Source organism: Mercenaria mercenaria, unplaced genomic scaffold (assembly GCF_021730395.1).
Source record: "Mercenaria mercenaria strain notata unplaced genomic scaffold, MADL_Memer_1 contig_4927, whole genome shotgun sequence".
Taxonomy (NCBI): Eukaryota; Metazoa; Mollusca; class Bivalvia; order Venerida; family Veneridae; genus Mercenaria; species Mercenaria mercenaria.
In genome coordinates, this window is record NW_026463196.1 from 28179 (window position 1) to 44588 (window position 16410).

At 34.6% G+C, this 16410-nt stretch overlaps 1 protein-coding gene across 1 annotated transcript; it reads left to right on the plus strand.

Annotated features, from left to right (window-relative positions):
- The first annotated feature begins 4901 nt into the window (after positions 1-4901).
- LOC123531943 (toll-like receptor 4) lies at positions 4902-10019 on the plus strand. Its single transcript, XM_053535571.1, has 2 exons — positions 4902-5063; positions 5501-10019. Exon 2 carries the CDS (start codon positions 5502-5504, stop codon positions 8244-8246), a length of 2745 nt encoding a protein of 914 aa, XP_053391546.1. The 5' UTR covers positions 4902-5063; position 5501; the 3' UTR covers positions 8247-10019.
- Positions 10020-16410: the final 6391 nt, after the last annotated feature.

The window sequence follows — 16410 nt, forward strand, 5'->3', positions numbered from 1 at the left end:
ACAAGTCCAGAATTTTAATAAATATAGGACTATTTTTACAAGTCCAGAATATTTGTGTGATGCGGTCACATAGAAATAGAAGGACAGCTTGGTAGTCGATTTCGAGCTATAGCCAGTTGATACAGCCAGTATATATATAATTGCTATAGAACACAGCCTTAGATAATTTCTGTTGACTTTAATCCAAACATAAGCCACCATAAATAGTTCATTATGCTAATTAAATCTGTAAAAATATCATTTGGAAACATAGGATGAACCCAAGCAAAATAATAGCAGACTCGGTTTGACTGAGTCTGTTCAGAATTACCCAGTTACAAAGTTACATATTTGTTTTAATATCATGGAATGGTTATTATGTGCGTTGATTGCATTTAATCAAATTGTACAAATCTCTAAATCTGTACTTGCAGCCGCTATCGTTTTTTGTAAATTGATATTATTCAGACTGCAGTTGATTTGAATTAAACTGGAGTATCGCATCGGTTGTGTATACGCACAATGTCTACGTTTGTCTCGAAATTGTTTAGAATGCACGACAGAATATAGTGTGTATATGGAACAAAATGTCATGAACTCTACATTGTTGTTGATCCAAGAAAATTACGAGCAAGATATTCCACGTACAAACTGGTATATTTATCTTTAATAATCCCCCCTACCCCTACCAAAAGACAAAAAGGATCCGATATGGTAATGGTCTCCGTCCGTCTGGCGCCCTTAAAAAAATTTCCGGAGCCGAAACTATCGAAGGGATTTTGTTTAAACGTCTCAACACGAAAGGGGCCATTAAGAGGAAGTGCAGTATACAAGAATCATAACTCTACATTGATTACATTTTGAATTATCCCCCTTTCTGATTTAATCATAATAAAGGCAACATGGAAGATCAACAATGTTCACTACACCCTCCGTACATCTCGTACTTCTTGCAAGAATCGATAAATACGACATGTACTCTCTGCTTTTGAGGACATACGTGTACGACTTGATGCATGAGGTAGGCATGAGGTAGGCCTATTTTAAAACAGGTAACCCTATAGGGATTCGAATAGGAAACTATTAACCGCTACATTTTTATTTAATAATACATTGGTGATAAAAAATAATGCGAAAAAGAAACCGTGGCTAATTCTATTTGATGACAGTAAAAAAAGAATTTGCAGAGATAGCAACTTTAAAAATGTTTAGTGTTGAAGTGAAAAGCGTTTTTGCTGTACACGAGTAGTCCAGTTTTTTTCAAGGAAATTATCTCTGAATATTTATAGGTATCCACTGTTTTATTAATAATTTTTTCACCGATGGTAAATATAATAAATTCAGCGCGAGGACGCCTCCGTTGTCTAAAGTGGACGTCTTTCGACTTTGTGGTATTAATATATAGCTCCAGTGTTTACAATTCATGCATTGCCTTTAACATAAATTGTAAGTCATGATGGTTCACTAATTGGAACATAATGCCGTCAGCCTATAAAAATAATGAATATTGAAATGCTGCATATTCTTTCCCTGTGTTAAACCTATTTATTTCTGCGGCCAGGCCCCAATTTCACGAAAAAAAACAAACTTGAGTAATTGCTTAGCTAAGTCTGTTATTTCAAGTGCTTGTTTTGTCCTTTATGCGTCTTCAATATTGACTTTTTCATCCATAATAGAACCGTATATGACTACTTCATAGATGAAAACACAATAATTCTGAATTTTACTGAAAACGAAGTATAAAAATAAGAAATATACTTAAGCAAATACTTAAGTTTGTTATATCGTGCTTAAAAAGAAATATCATATTTGCGTGACAGAAATAAGTACTGCGGACATATACTACTAAGCATAGTGTATTTTATCTATAAATACATTGCTGTAGAAGAAAAATAACTTTAAATAACAATTACATAAGTAGTAAAACGATTTTAAAATAACAGACTAAGTAATTACCAAAGTTTTTTCGTGAAATTGGGGCCAGATCGTTGTCGAACACGGAAAAATTGTGGGCGATAAATAATGACAGTGGCGAACCCCTAAAAACACTGGAACCAGTTAGTCAAGGACCCATTTATATTAATGCTTGACACTATATTCGTATACATGTTTTTGATTGAACAATAAAAACTTTCCCATCACCTTAACTGAGAAGTAATTTATATAACAAGAAGTGTCTGTCTACAAATTCGAACGCTTTTTTTACATCCAAGACGGTCGCCTTTACATTCCCCTTGTTTCTTACTATACTATTTAGCGTGAAAATGTAGTATATTTACATGAGCGCGATTTTTGGAACCTGTTTTGCTCATAAGCAATCATCTCACTGCCCTATAAATAGCTATTCAATTTTGATATGCACGAAAGTAAAAGTTACTTCTCTATAGTCAGTTGGGGGAAACTTCCCATTCGGGAAGTCAACCACTTGGTTTTTCCCTGCTTCCCGAACGGGAACCAAAAAATGAATTTTCTGACTGGAAAAGGGGTAATAATTCTGACTGAATGCAATTCAGTGTAAATATACATATCTGTGTTTGCCGATTGGGAAGAAATGTTTCCTGTTCGGGAAACTTTGAAATTAATAGATATAAAAGTTAAATAAAAATTGGTTAAGACATTAAAACAACTCTGAACGATAGAAATTTAGTTTAAGTAATTAAGTATATATTTCATTTAATAACACTATGTATACTCTCATGCACCGGACCTTTCCATGGAAACAAGTCAGAAAATGATGATTTTGCTTCCCGAACTGGAAACAAGTTACTATATATAGTAACCAGTTCCCGTTCAGGAAGTAGGGGAAAACCATAAATTGATTTCCCGAACGGGAATTTTTCCCTACTGATAGTTCATTGGCACTACCTCATCAGATGAGGGGGTCTTTCAAATTTGAGAATTTAACCGCTTTTCACCATATAGAAGGAATTATGCCGGTGTCAAATATTTACTGAAATAGCTACTTCGGCACTATGAAGACGTTATGAAATTTGAGCACTCTATATATTGAATCGATTCAATACCAACAAATGGTTTGTTTTCGGCAGACATGATCACATATGATAATTCTTCAATGGAAATGTAACGCATATTACTAACATACAAAGGATCGAGCAATTCTCGTCCACACCGCCTTAAACGTCCTTTTAAAATTCTTTTTCTCTCGACCGCATAATTTCCCACGGCTGGGATAGGTCTTAATAAACATTTTAACTAATAGGCAGGAAGACAGTAACTGTCATCTCACATTTGTATTTCAAAGACTACCGTTGTTCAGAGTGCATTACCATCTCTGTTTAAATCAAAATTAAAGCGCATGGTGCTTATCATTTTAGGTGACACTAGCATGTAGCTAACTTTTATGTTACACTTCTTCTTTAATCACCTGTTTGTAGCAACTTGGTCGCTAAAAGACCCACCACAGAATAACAGAATTCGAATTGTGTCTCCATCTTTTAAATCGACAGTGATTTCTAAACGGTCAGGAAAAGTTGTTCATTACCTAAAAATCTTAATGAAATTGATGTAGCAGTACGCACAGTACTTGATGTACTTAGTTAAGTGCAGACCGCACTTTATTTCTACATTGAAAATATACTTATTTAGATGTGTTTTTAAAACTATAATATATACTGAAAAAAAAGATTGATTGAATATAAAAAAACGAATTGGCGGAATAAGTGTTGTAAAGACACAATAACTCAGAAAGTGCCTTAGATTGTCCAACTGTCATTTTAAAGTATATCTGTATTATGATTGTATTATCAGAACGAAGCCCATGTGGGGAAAAATAGGCTACTAAGCTGTGGTGGGTCTTTCAATAATGGATACCGGACGAGTTTACCTACATGAGTGTCTGACGTCCGGTCTCTTCTAGACTTTAGCTTATTATAAATACAACTGCTACCATGTTTTGTGAGTGAAGCGAACGCAAAATTTCTTCTGAGGTATTCTGAGATCTGATTTCTTTTCAATAACCGAATGTATGTTGGTCGGTTTTTAGAGGGCACGTTAGTTATGCCCCAGAATCAATTAATGTATGAGCCCGCCCGCTTAGCTCAGTAGGTAAGAGCGTCGGTCTACGGATCGCGGGATCGCGAGTTCGATCCTCGGGCGGGGCGCATGTTCTCCGTGACTATTTGATAAACGACATTGTGTCTGAAATCATTAATCCTCCACCTCTGATTCATGTGGGGAAGTTGGCAGTTACTTGCGGAGAACAGGTTTGTACTGCCCGCCGTTACATGACTGAAATACTGTTGAAAAACGGCGTTAAACCCAAAAACAAAACAAAACAAACAATTAATGTATGCGTAGTATTATATATATTTTTACCATTGGTGTAGGAGCGTAAACTGTAAATTAACTAATTATGTTATCATGACAAATGACGTTAGGCCACACTTTCCAGGTAATCAAACGTACAGAACTACCTTAATTTGTGAAAGAATCGTTTACAGTTAAGTTATTTTGCATGGGAACCAAACGTTACAACCAACTTTATAAAAAATGTAACAGCTACCTTTTACTAAAATTTCAAATTGATAATTGTATTGGGTCGAATATTAAGTTGCAGGAAAATATGTGATGATGAGTTATCTAACAAGGTTCTGTTACACTGGAAACCATATCAAAGAAACCTTCACATGGAAGACATGCTGTCAAAAATAGTGTTAAAGTCGTTATTATTTTCATGTTTTAATAAATAATTAGTGGAGTAATTTAACCTTGTATGAAAAATGTCGAAAAAGTGTATACCCCAACAAAAGGAAGCAATATCGGGATGCTAATACATTTTGTTTCATTTTTAGCTCAATTCATAACTTTTCTTCCTGCTTTTGGAAGCTTTTAATGACTTAACTTCCTTGTTTTGACTGACGACACTCGTATCAGTGTGTTTGTATTCATCAGATGGTCCATAGTGAAACTGTTCCTTGATTCGCAAGAGATAACCAGCTCTATTTTACTGCCAAACTAAAGTCCAGGTGTATTTTAAGATGCGGCTGTCTCATTGTGTGATTTGCGGGTGTGTGATTTTTGTTCTTTTGATCATTTTATAGAGGATAGATTATACATGTAAACAGGTAAATTTAAATTCGTACTATAAAAGGTTTTGTAAGTTGCAATCAGTCTTTTCGTTGAATTATCTTAGTTATTCATCAGTCCTTTCCTTTTCATTTTCATTAGCAATAAATTGATTGCCCATTTACAGATAATCTACTTGTTTTCTAATTATACAAATAGCTTCTAGTATTTTTATAAACACTATCATATTTTTCTGTAACTCAAAATGTATAGAAGATTTATATTAACAACGGCTGCAAGTGCATATTAGTACCTTTCTTCAGAAGATTGCTGCAAATTTACGTTCGCTCTGTTTACTAACAGCTGACATCAGCGTCTCACCGAATGAATATTTAAATTAGCAAAAATAAATCATAGTAAAAAATTCAAGACATCCTTGATGATTAAATGATATTCTTTCTTTTTCCTGTTTTATTCAGTGATTTTATTTTTTCAGAATGGCTAATATATATAGCACTGCAGGTCTGTTCACATTATTGTGCTTCCATCTGTTTTGGAAAATAGCTGCTGCGTCATATGTCTACGAAGAAGACGTCTTTGACAATTTTCAAAAAGACGTTGGCATGGGTAATGCTTATACAAACCATTACCCATGCTCTTGGTTAACAATTTGTGCATGTGAGTCTTCTAATGTGGATTGTTCTAAAAGAGCTCTAGAATATATACCAAAACAAATACCAGAATATATTATCAGACTGGATTTAAAAGACAATAGAATAACCGACATTGCACCGCGTATTTTTCAAAACATGAGCAATTTGAAGGCTCTTGATTTGTCACATAACAATATAACAAGGCTTCATATTGGAAGTTTTCAAGGTCTGGTTGCACTGGAATACTTATATCTGAATGGTAACAAAATTAGATATACCAGTACTACCATTCCGCTTGGAGTTTTTAAGCCATTGACCAGCTTGATACATCTGAATATTCAACAGAGTTTGGACATATTTCAAAACAATGAAATATACCCGTTGCACCAGCTTGCTGAAATCCCGACATTGGCTTTCCTAGATATGGACATATGGTTTACAAAAATATTTGACGACGAAAACTTTGCTAAATTAAAGTCACTAAGCATGTTTAAAAGTGATGGTTATACTGGACGATGCAATCTTATTAACATAAAACAAAATGCTTTCAAAAATATCGAAAATATAACATTTTTGGCACTTTCAAACTGCAATGTATCTTTTGTTGAAAAGAATAGCTTTTCCGAAATGACAAAACTGCAAAATTTGGATTTGTCATCAAACACTGCGCTTGAGTTCAAAAGCCTTCCGAATATAACGTATGGTATTCGATATAGAAATATACGTAAGCTTAAACTGAATCGTATTCATTCTGAAGTGGGAGACTGTACTAGACTAGAAGTAGATCATCTGAAATATATGCAAAAAATGAAAATTAAATATTTCTACTTAGCTGGAAATCGTTTATCGTTTGTCAATGAAGCAGCCATTGATCTTGTACCCAGGACATTTGAAGGGTTATATCTAAGCAATAATAGACTTGCTTTCGGCAAGTACATCTTAAAAGCTCTAATCAATGGATTATTCAGAAACATGAGGTCCTTGATTATATCCAAACAGGACACATCCATCGTTTTGCCCGAAAACTTCCCATCGGTAGCAGAAAATCATTATAAATCACAAAAATACGTCTCTGAAAAATCACGAACAGTTTTAACTGAAATCAAACGAAACAGAGCAACAACACCAAAAAAAGAGATAACAAAATATGATTCACTAAGTTTAGATGCCAGATCAAAGAATAATAGAGTAGCTGGAAATGGACACTGTAGTAACTGCAACAACGTAAAGGCAAGAAAGATTTCATTGTCAAATAATTTCATGTATGCCGACTTAAGTGACCTTAAAAATCGCCAACTGTTAAATGAAGTTTGTTTCTGCGAACCAAATAATCTAAGAAAATTATACCTTCAAAAAAATGTATTATGGAACATTCAAGGTCCAATGTACGGATTAACAAATTTGCGAGAGTTAAATTTAGGCTGGAATTCATGCGAAAACATTTCAAAATTAGCTTTTCGTTTCATGTCTAATCTGTTAACTCTTTTGCTAGACAGAAACTTTTTAAACGTACCACTTAATAGTGATGATAATGGAGAAATATTTCTGCATCTGAAGAAACTTGAAGTATTGTCTCTTTCAGACAATAAGTTGCGCTGTCTGCCTACCAAGATATTCAGAGGTTTGAGCAATCTACGTTTCCTGAATCTCTCTTATAATTTTCTAACTGACTTGGATTTACACATGTCACAAATGAGAAACTTAAGTGTGTTATCGCTTCAAAATAATCTTCTCGAAAATATAAACAAAGATGTTAGGATATTCTTCAATGATCTGGCAGTTACCAAGAATCTTACCATCGACTTATCCGGAAATAAGTTCAAGTGCACATGCAATGACATTGAACTTCTTGATTGGTTCGCTACAACTCGTGTACGATTCATTAATTTTCCAGCTTACACATGTGAATTTAAAAACGGAAGTACTGGTTATATATCAAAAGCAGCTGTAATATCAGGTACATTAAAAAATGAATGTGCTGATTATAAGTTACTGATAATTTTGTCATTGGGCTCGTTCTTAGTATTTCTGACAGTTATTATTTGCGGCGTTATCTACAGATATCGTTGGAACCTCAGGTACATCTACTATTCAGCTAAATCCAAATGGAATCGGAATGGATATTCGCAAATTGCAGAGACTGATGTTGAAGTCCCAGAGTTCGAATTTGATGTGTTTCTGTCATATGCTGCAAAAGACGGTGCATTTGTTAAAGAATCGCTGTTCGAAGAACTTGAAGAAAAGCGAAACATGAAGTTGCTGATACACGATCGAGATTTTCGAGCTGGAGAATTTGTTAATGATAACATAATGCATGCCATTATCACATCCAGAAAGACTTTAATCATTCTTCCGAAAGCATTTCTACAGAGCCACTGGTGTCGATTTGAAATGCATATGGCTAGGCTTGAGTCTATAAAGACAGGGAGAAATGTACTTTGTGTATTGATGAAAGAAGACGTCCCAACGAACAAATTGCCACTAGAAGTAATTGACATCATCAGAAATCGAACGTATCTAGAAATGCCTGATGAGATGCATAGTGCAGATGTTTTCTGGGATAGACTCAGGGACGCGCTTATGAATTAGAAGGACGTTTATTGCTATGACAAAATAGATTTTTGCAATAAAATAGATGTATATTATTTCTTGTTCCATTTTACAGAACTTATTAAAGTGACTCGTTCATATATGTTGGAGGTATTTTCAAGTTTATACATTTAGGAGACTTTTTCTCTCTCAAAAACCCATAAAATGTTGGTACTGTGATAATGACCAGTGGCACACATTGACATTTAAGTTTTGCAAGATATCCTAATAGATAACCAAATATATTGTTTGAAATAATGGAGAAAATCAACATTCTCCCTGTTTTTACCAATATCTAACATGTATTTTCATTCACGTTATCATTTTCAATGTCATATATACATTCTACGCAATCCTTTGTGGAAGTGAACATGTTAAAAAATTCCACCCAAACTGTCGGCGAGTACCTTTAAAGAAACAAATATAAATTGCTTTATCAAACACAGACATACAATAAAAGAGGAAAAATTGACGTATATAGTAGCGCAAAATTCAGTGACAATTCGGGAATATTGAAATAAATGTCTTTGTTAAACCACAGGAAGAATTATATAAACAAACTAATGTATGCATTTGTGAGCTACTTTTTCGTTATAATACCTGAGCTTCTTCAAAAAGGCTACAGTTCGTATAAATTACGTAAATACTTTGCTAAAGTTTTCAATCGTAATTAAGATTTGGTTTTAAAAATATAACAGTATAGTAATTTAAAGATTATTCTGCCAGACGGTATATCAAAACGCGGATTTTCTGGGGGATGTAGTTTACAAACTTCGTAAGATTTTAGCCATGGCAATTTTCCAATAATATCTAGTAAAGTTATGAAACGTTTTAATATCAGTACCCAATTGTTATGAGACACACTGCATGTTTGGTGTTCAGCACATTTCCAGTTGGACGCTACGCTTTCCTCTTTGATTGGGCCTGTCGAAACAGGTAGAGGACTCTATGATGGGTAGTTCTCAAATCACATCGGGACTGAGCTATTATGATTTCTGTCCTTTTGGGCTATTTCGTCGGGCCTTTATGGGTGTTCCCTTGTTATTCTGTCTTCTGCAAAGGCACTGAGTACATTCGTTTTAGGTTCTTAAGGCTTGCTTTTTATATAAATGTACAAAGGCTTTTTGTGTTTTACATAACATGCCTTCTGTTGCAATTGTGTATGTTACGGTTTCACCTGGCGGAGATAACTTTATTTACACTGTGCTGTGACTTTAGAACATGATTTGGGTAAGAGTTAGGTTAGGTACAAGTATACCGGCTTAAGCTCCCCAGTGGTGGTTTTGCCGCTGACCGTTCCAAGGCGGTGCCCCAATGTGTTCCTTAGTTGTCCGTTTTGTCTTAGTGTGTTTGTTTTGAGAGAGTGTGTGTGTTGGTCGTGTGCGAGTCCGCGAGCTAGGTTAACGTTCTGGGAGGCTGCGTTTTTAGAACGTGGCTTTCCTTGGTCGATATTTATCCTTTTTATGAGGAAAGATAGTAAGTTTTTTATACTAAGTTTTTTATATACATTTCCTGTTGATATTTTAAGAAAATATAGTGATTTGAATTGTATATTTGCTTATTAGACTATATATCTGTATATAGAATTTTAGTCAGACTGATTATTTCTTAAATGTGGTAATAAATGTAAATGTCAAATTTTAAAATGTCTCTTACATGCAAAATAGTCTGTTTCATATTACTTTATACTGTATATTGAACATATATCTGTTCTTTTACTTGCATTATGTGTAAATGTACATGGGTGATTATTAATTAAATTGAGTTCAATTCAAATTCCAATGCGACTTTTTTATTTCTGGTTAAATTATAATTGAAGAACATAATTTGTATTGACCAGAGTATTAGCGAGTTTAACCTTATCTAGCATAAATCTCTTCTATGAATAAGAAAATAACACACTTTGCACGTTTGTTTACAGTCGAAGTAATGTGGCAAGTTTTAGTCTTATCAGAGTTAAAAACAGCTGCAGATTTCATGTATGTCGTAAGATTTGGTTTACACTTATTTGTTTTAGCTCGATTGTGATGAAAGCTTCAAGCTTATTAGAACCACTCTCGAGTCCGGAAAAACCAGAACTGATGTCAAATGAGAAGTCATGGTCGCGACCCTAGAGGGGCTCGATCCCACGACCCCTTATCCACTAGACCACCGCTCCCTTTAAATCGTAAGATTTGAATCTTGCATAAAAGCTGCACAATTTACCCGCACAAGAATTCATTCTTAACCGAGTCTGCCATTATTTTGCTTGGTTGCGTTCTATGTTTCCGAATGATCTTCATATAGATTTTATTGATAATGAGTATTAATGAAAGCTTGTATTAATATGGAAAAAAGGAGAAATATAATTGCTATAGTACACAGTCTTTAAAAAAATCTGTTGACTTTAATCCAAACATAAGCCACCATAAATAGTGCATTATGCTAACAAAATCTATAAAAAAGATCCTTTGGAAACATAGAATGCAACTAAGTAGAATAATAGCAGACCCGGTTTGATTGAGTCTGTTCATAATTACCCAGTTACAAAGTTACATATTTGTTTTAATATCATGGAATGGTTATTATGCGCATTGATTTCATTTAATCAAATTGTACAAATCTGTAAATCTCTACTTGCAGCCGCTAACGACATGTACTCTCTACTTTCGAGGACATATGTGTACGACTTGATGCATGATGCAGGCCTATTTTAAAACGGATTCGAACCGGAAACTTTTAACCGATACATTTTTATTTAATATTATTTTGGTAATAAAAATAATGCATCAAATTTCTGCTTCTGCTTCTGCCGGTATGTGTCCACAATCAACATATTGATTATACTGACGTTTGGGGAGTATGCGCACAAATAGTTCAGAGTTAAAAGATGTACTATGTACAGTGGAAAGTTAAAAACAAGAATACCTTCCAGAGATTAGGAAAAGTGCTTGGACACCTGGAACTTGACGGTTTCCAGGGTCCCCACTGACATTATGTCCGGTGGCAGCCCTTTCCATTTGGGAAGTATGATTCTTCGCGTTAATCATTATTACAATGTGAAATTTGATATGAGTGTTCTTGCATTCCTCTTGTATGACGAGTTGGTGTAATTAAACGATCACTTTTATCGATGGCTACAAGCTCATTCACAATATTGTACATAATACCGAGTCTTGCCTCTCGTCTGCGGTTTTGTAGCGATTGCCATTCAAGGTGGTCTAACATTTCAGTCACACTAGATCGATTCCCGTGTCTATAAAGTACGTATCTTGCCGCCCTCCTTTGAACTTGTTCGAGTTTATATATATCTTGCTGGAAGTACGGATCCCATATTGTTGCGGTATATTCAATATTTGATCGAACCAGACTTTTATATGCTTGCTCTTTCACTTTTGCAGATGATATATTTAAAGGACCTAGGATATTTTCCTATTCAGATTGCCTATCCAAATAAGTAAAAACTGACCTAGGGTTAGTCTTCTGAAATTGCATAGTAAAGATAGTTAAAGACCATTTCTTGATATATTCTAATACATTTTACAAGTTTGTGAACAAAAAAGAAGACTTTGTAGACATTTCTCATTCTCATTTTTATTGAAATATGAACAATAATCATTTTTACGTTTTAAACATCTTTCCCCCCAGTGACGCAACAAAATATTTCATATGCCTTTGTAAGTAATTATTATATACGTATGCTACAAAAATGGTACTTGGTCACAGGGTGGAAAGTGTTACAAATCGGAAAAAAATACATACAGGGTGTAAGCAAATGAATTTTGCATAAAATATTTTGAAACTTATTGAATGTGTCTCTTGAACCTTACATATCTACAGCTTTATTCGTTTTTGTAAATATTTCAAGCATAGAAAACACTATAATAAATAGATAGTGGACATAGAATGAACAAACTTGAAAACAGACTGATCCTGATAAATATACTTGTAAAATCATTTCTATTCGCGTAGGACGAATTTTCGCGTATTTCGCGCTAGGACCGATGCGCGAATTTAAGACCGCGCTATTATTATTTTTTATTTCATTTCTTCATTTCTTAAATTGAAAATGCGCGAATTAAAGCCCACGCGAAACAGTCCTTTTACACGTTTGCGCGAAATTTCATGCCAGCGAATTTAAATGATTTCACAGTATCTTATGAAGTCTTGAACCAAGCAAGTGGCTTAGACATATACAACTAGATGTATGTGTCTTCAACCTAAACATGACAAAGAGATCTAGAGGACATTCTATGGCAATAGTGCCACTGTGGTGCAAATGCCTGTTTACCTTTTGTAGGACACAATTATGCGCACCTAGAATGCATTTTGAGAACAACCTTTGCTGTAATTTCGTCCTTCCTTTCATAGATGATAATGACACCACTGTTTATTTGTGATAAGATACGTTATGTTACCTAACGGGTAGATAAGGGGAGAAACTCGCATATCTAATTTGTCTTATCAACGGTAAATACAGGGTACTGTCCCTTGATGAAAGTAGACTTTAGTTTGACATGGTCCGATGTCCTTTCTCTTTAAAAATCCATTTGAGATCAGATGAGATGTAAACTCCGAGGTTCTTAACTATTTGCACTGATTCCAAGATGTGTCCATGTAATTTGTAGCTGTGTTTAATTGGATGATGTTTACGCGAAATTATTATAACACTGCATTTTTTCAGGATGAAATGACATTTTCGACCGATTTTCCCAGATGGCGAGAGCATCAAGATCTTTCTGTAGAGTATGGGCATCTGATTTTGCTGGCACCGTTAAATATGCTATTGCATCGTCAGTAAACGGTCGTACTTTAGATGTTATACCCTGGGGCATATCGTTTATGTAGTATAGAAATAAGCTCTGTCCCAGGACCGAGCCCGTGGGGGCGCCAGATTCAACACCGATACTGTCAGATGTTACCCCTTCTACGACCACGGATTGTGACCTGCCACTAAGAAACTTTGTATCCACCGATTAATCTTGCCGTCAATTCTGTAATGTTTCAGTTTTTTAATCAGTAGGTTGTGACTAACTTTGTCAAATGCCTTCGACAGGTCCATGACTAGAACATCAGTTTGTTTACCAGAATCCATATTTGTTATTACGTCGTCTATAAATTCGATGAGTTGCGTTTCACGGGAACGTCCCCGTCTAAAACCATGTTGCAATGGATACAAGATGTTATTTTTATCTGCATGTCCCATGATGTCACTTGTAACACAGTGTTCTAATAGCTACACAACACACGCTCGTCAACGAGACTGGTCTATAGTTCTCAGCTTAATTGTATACATGTTTGCCTTTTCTTAAAAATCGGTGTCACATGGGCTTTCTTCCAGTCGGTAGGAATGTCTCCAGTTTCAAGGGTATGATTGAAAATTATCCCTCGAATTGGTGCAATTTCACTAGAAAGTTCTTTAAGCAACTTTGGTTTAATATTGGCTGGGCCAGGTGCTTTAAATTCATTCAAGTCTTTCAGTAGTTTTTCGATTCCATTCGTTGTTAATACAAGTTCATTGATTTTCGGAAGTGATCCAGTCATGTTTCATCTTGATTTAAATTTACTGTCAGTTAAAACTCACTACTTGAAATGCCGATTTGGATTGAGTGTTCAGGATTGAGGCCTTGTCCAGTGGATCCGAGTGTAAGATTCCATTACTTCTTACTTCTTACAGGAAATACTCCACGGCTGTCAGACTTTTTATGTATTATGTAGGTCCAGAAACGCCTTTTCCCCGAATTTATATCTTCGAAAAAGAGACCATGGCTAATTCTATTTGATGACAGTAAATAAAGAATTTGCAGGGATATTTATAGCAACTTTAAAAATGTTTAGTGTTGAAGTGAAAAACTTTTTCAGCTTTTTTATATAAAAGTTAACACCACTTGTTCTTTTTCTTTGGATATTGTTCTTTATGGGAATATAAGTCTAAATCTGACACGATAAAATATGTCGAGAAGATTTATAAATATGCTGCTAGTGTAAGCCTGATTTAGTGGTATTCAGCCTAAAAGCGGTGTCCAAAAAATTTGGTCGGGTGTAGCCGCCAAATATTTAACCAGAAATCACATGAAAGTTATTATTACGCTAGCACCACCACAACAACAAAAACCGAGAGAAAAAATGGCATATTTTTACCATTTTCAGACCGAAGGACACGGATTTATGCTAAAGGTATTGTTAAGAATAAAGATTTCATTGTTTACTGTAGGTTTATTACAGGTTTACTGTTGAAATATAAATTAAACGTTAGATATTCATAAGAGTTATTCCGTTGTCATATAATTTCGCGACATAAATAAAAAAGGAAGTGGCTATTCCTACGGTCCCGTAAGAATAGCCTCACAGGCTATTCCTACGGCTCTCCCATAAGAGTAGTGAAATAGCCCGCAGGTGGCTATTCCTACGGCTCTAAAGACAGTTTTGTATGTCCATCTTGAACTGCATTGTACGGAATTAATTTAAATGGTATATTTTCGAACAAACTGTTTACCTTTTAGTATCACATCGAGAGAGAACTTTGCATGTCAATTTTCAAGAAAAAATAGTTATATATAAGGTGGTTTTGAAACGAAAAACGTATACGGGGGTTGATTTCGCCAGATTCTACTGTATACGCAGACATTTTAAATGACAGGCAAAATCAAGATATAAAATTTAAAGTGATGATTTTTTAAAGAATCATTTAAGCTTTTATTCACGAAAAACGTTTGAGGGTGTTGATTTGGACAGAATTTATATGCGAAGAAATCTCAAGTAAAAGGCAAAATCAAGACATAAAATCTAAAGTGTTGAATACTTTTTAAAATCCTTTTAAGCTTTTATTAAGAATATATTTCTACGTGTGCATGCCAATTTTCAAGAAAAAAAAATACTTTTACTCAGCATGCCCACTCATTTTTAAAGTTGAGGGTACATGTACCCCCTGCTTTTGCAGAATAGGGGTACACTTCAAAATTTGGGGGTACACTACATCGCAGATCTGAAAATTTTCTATTTAACTACTGAAATTTGTATAGTACGTTGTTTTATTTTTGTTTTGTTTTTTATATATATATACAGAACTCTCGTCGGTGGGGTATAACAGATGAGATAATTTTAGAAAATGTAAAATGTTTTTCCAAAGTTAAGATAGGAAATTCTGAATCAAAAGACCCCTCCCTATATTATACTAAATATAAATATGTTTTCAGCAAGATTCGTGTATTCCCAATTTCGTGAACGGAACACGATTCGTCCGAAATAACATACAGTCAACTGAAGACTGGTAAAATTCGTCCATCAATAATAAATGCCCAAACTATTACAGATATGCAATGTGTATCAAAATTGCAGTTAAATATCGAAAAAATAAAATACTGTTAACCTTTTGCTGAGTTTCTTAAAGCTAAAATGCCTTTTTGCGTTTCGTATCCATTCTTTTTTTGCACACGACCCGTGTGACGTCCGACTAAAACATTTACCAAACCCCTCCATACAGCTGACAATTACGCCGAGAATTCGGTGATGGAAACGAAATTATAACGTTCGTGGACCGGATCTGCGTTTTAGACCATACCAAACAATTGGCAAGTGTGCGATGAAATAAACAACGATTTGGCAGCTGAACTGGAGTTCCGAATCTCTGCGTGCATGTACCCCCAACAAGTGATTTTTATGCGTGCATTTGATATTTTGTACGTGATTCACGTACTGCAGTGCGTGAATGGGCATGCTGTTTACTAAGTATTAATTAGAAACGAAAAGTATATACGGGTGTTGATTTTGCCAGATGGTCATCGACATGCAAAATCAAGTCATAAAGTCATAAAGATTACAGGGAGCACTTTGGTAAAAATTATTATCATTTCATTTCAAACCACAGTTTGTGGTTCCCATATCTTGCCATCCAAATTAATTGCCTTATTTTTTCAGTTCACCTAGAGATAATCGTCTTTAAGATATGTAAGTGCTATTTTACATTGTTTTAAAGAAAAGGAAGTAATATTCAAATCACTGAACTTAGCGCAAATATCGGTTAAAAACCAATAATTACCGATATGTTGTTAGTACCAGGTAGATAAATGGTTTATAGCGGTGGAAGAACAATTCATCAGATAATAGTTTGTACTGTTTTTCAAGGAATTTGTTTAATTTTTCAAAGTTTCTTTTTAAGAGTTTTACTTCAGTTTAGACCACAATT

What these genes read in the sequence shown, in the direction of transcription:
- LOC123531943 (XM_053535571.1), top strand. Translation starts at nt 5,502, where the DNA reads ATGGCTAATATATATAGCACTGCAGGTCTGTTCACATTATTGTGCTTC.